General features: G+C 36.0%; 1 protein-coding gene across 1 annotated transcript; it reads left to right on the top strand.

Moving 5' to 3' along the window:
• Positions 1 to 552: 552 nt before the first annotated feature.
• On the top strand, positions 553 to 1930 carry LOC107681003 (zinc finger protein 239-like; the record flags this gene model as incomplete). The annotated part of the gene is made up of 3 exons (XM_016477114.1): positions 553 to 556; positions 915 to 1518; positions 1681 to 1930. Coding segments are annotated over 3 exons (858 nt in total), but the record flags the coding sequence as incomplete, so codon positions are not given.
• Between the last annotated feature and the right edge of the window lie 331 nt (positions 1931 to 2261).

Genomic DNA, 2261 nt, shown 5'->3' with positions numbered 1-2261 from the left:
TTTTGTTATTTTTTCTGTTTTCATTAAAAAAAAAAAAAATAAATAGTATCTGTGCAACCAAATCGACGATATCGCTGGAAATTAAGTCAGCAAATTCTTTAATAAAGTCTGTATGGTGCCCTGGAGGCCTGTATACAGTAGCCAGTACAAACATCACAGGGGATTTGTCATTAACATTTGTTTCTCTGGATAATGTTATATGAAGCACCATTACTTCAAACGAGTTATACTTGAAGTGTGCCCATCTGCTTTATGTATACTAATGTTTAAATGTGTAAATTAGTTAAAAATAAGTAAACAGATTTATTGTTTATTTTGGCAAATCTGCTTCTTCCACACAGAAATTCATGTTCAGTGAAGCTCCTCACAGCAATCACACATTCAGCAATTCACCAATAAATGCTGCAATATCCCCATCAGTTTACAAGAGAAGACGAGCATCAAATCATCAGGAAGAAATCTGCAAAGACTGAGTTTATTAAAGAGGACAGAGAGAAGATGAGAGATCCAGAACCCTGCAGAATCAAACAGATACTGAATACTGAAGAACTAACAGGTTGGTGTTTATTCTTCTTCATTCATAATGCTGACGGTTATAAAGTAGCTTTAAGCTTTAGAGTGTTTTTGTTGTAATTTAACAATTCTGTAGAGCTCTGCAGTAATATAGCTAAATAATCAAATAATAAGAGACACTTTCTGTAAACTGGGTACTTTTTTCAACAAAAAAAAAGTTGACCAAACATGTTTAATAGATCAAATGTACGTGATGTATTTATAAAACTGCATCAAAATGATCAAAATGTTGTATAGCAATTGTCTACTTTCTGCTGTTACATCAGGGTTCACGTTTATGTATTTTCACATTTCTTTTTTTATGAGTTAATGAAAATAAACCATTTTTACTTTTATTTCAGAGTTGACTGAAGAAAATGAGGAGAATGAAGAATTGAGTGAAGCTGAGGGAAAAAATCACTTCAAAACTGGAAAAAAACCTTTGAGTTGCTCTCAAACTCAGAAAGATTTAAAGAAAAGAAGAGCCAAGAAATCTTTCACCTGCACTCAGTGTGGAAAGAGATGGACATGCAAACATCATCTTAAACTTCACATGAGAGTTCATACTGGAGAGAAACCGTACGCATGTGATCAGTGCGGGAAGAGTTTCTCACATTCATCAAGCCTTAAGCATCACATGAACATCCAAACTGGAGAGAAACTGCACACATGTGATCAGTGCGGGAAAACATTTGTAAGAGCTTCACACCTGAAGCAGCACCTGAGAGTTCATACAAAGGAGAAACCACATTCATGTTATTTGTGTGGAAAGAGTTTTTCATCACTACAGAGTTTGAAAGAACATCAGAAAACACATACTGGTGTGAGAGAGTACATGTGCTTTGAGTGTGAGAAGACTTTTACTACAGCGAGCAGTTTAAAACGGCATGAGAGGATCCACACTGGAGAGAAACCACACACATGTGATCAGTGCGGGAAGAGATTCACACAATCATCAAACTTTAAGTATCATATGAACATCCACACTAGAGATAAACTGTACACATGTGATCAGTGCGGCAAAACATTTTTGAGAGCTTCATACCTGAAGAAACACCTGAGAGTTCATACAAAGGAGAAACCACATTCATGTCATTTGTGTGGAAATAGTTTTTCATTACTAAAAAGTTTGAAAGAACATCAGAAAATACATACTGGTGTGAGAAAGTACATGTGCTTTGAGTGTGAGAAGACTTTTACTTTAATGAGCCATTTAAAACTGCATGAGATGATTCACACTGGAGAGAAACCTTACAAGTGTTCACACTGTGACAAGAGATTCAGTCAGTCATCAGCTCTGAAAACACACGAGAGGATCCACACTAGAGAGAAACCGTATCACTGCACTGCATGTGGGAAGCGTTTCAATAATTCATATTCTCTACACAGACATACAAATAAAATGTTCCTGCAGTAATCTGAAAGTGAGAATCACAGTAAAGCACATGTTGATGCAGTACTTCAGCACTCATCATTTTACTTGAACCCAAGTCTACAGTTGGACACAAACGGGCAAAAGTTTTACACCTCACCGGAAGTGGTGTTTCGTTCTTCCTGTATCTTACTTCAGTGTATTGTGCTCTCCAGATTCTGAGAAATCCAGAGCATTTTGCTTCATTATTATCATTCTCATGTTATCACCATGTCTTATTGTAAATGCTGTCGACCTAATCAACATTTTACATCAAATCAATGGTTTAGCCATTTAA

The sequence above is a fragment of the Sinocyclocheilus anshuiensis genome, unplaced genomic scaffold (assembly GCF_001515605.1).
Source record: "Sinocyclocheilus anshuiensis isolate Anshui unplaced genomic scaffold, SAMN03320099.WGS_v1.1 scaffold2174, whole genome shotgun sequence".
Classification (NCBI taxonomy): Eukaryota; Metazoa; Chordata; class Actinopteri; order Cypriniformes; family Cyprinidae; genus Sinocyclocheilus; species Sinocyclocheilus anshuiensis.
This window is presented reverse-complemented; position numbering and strand designations above follow the sequence as displayed.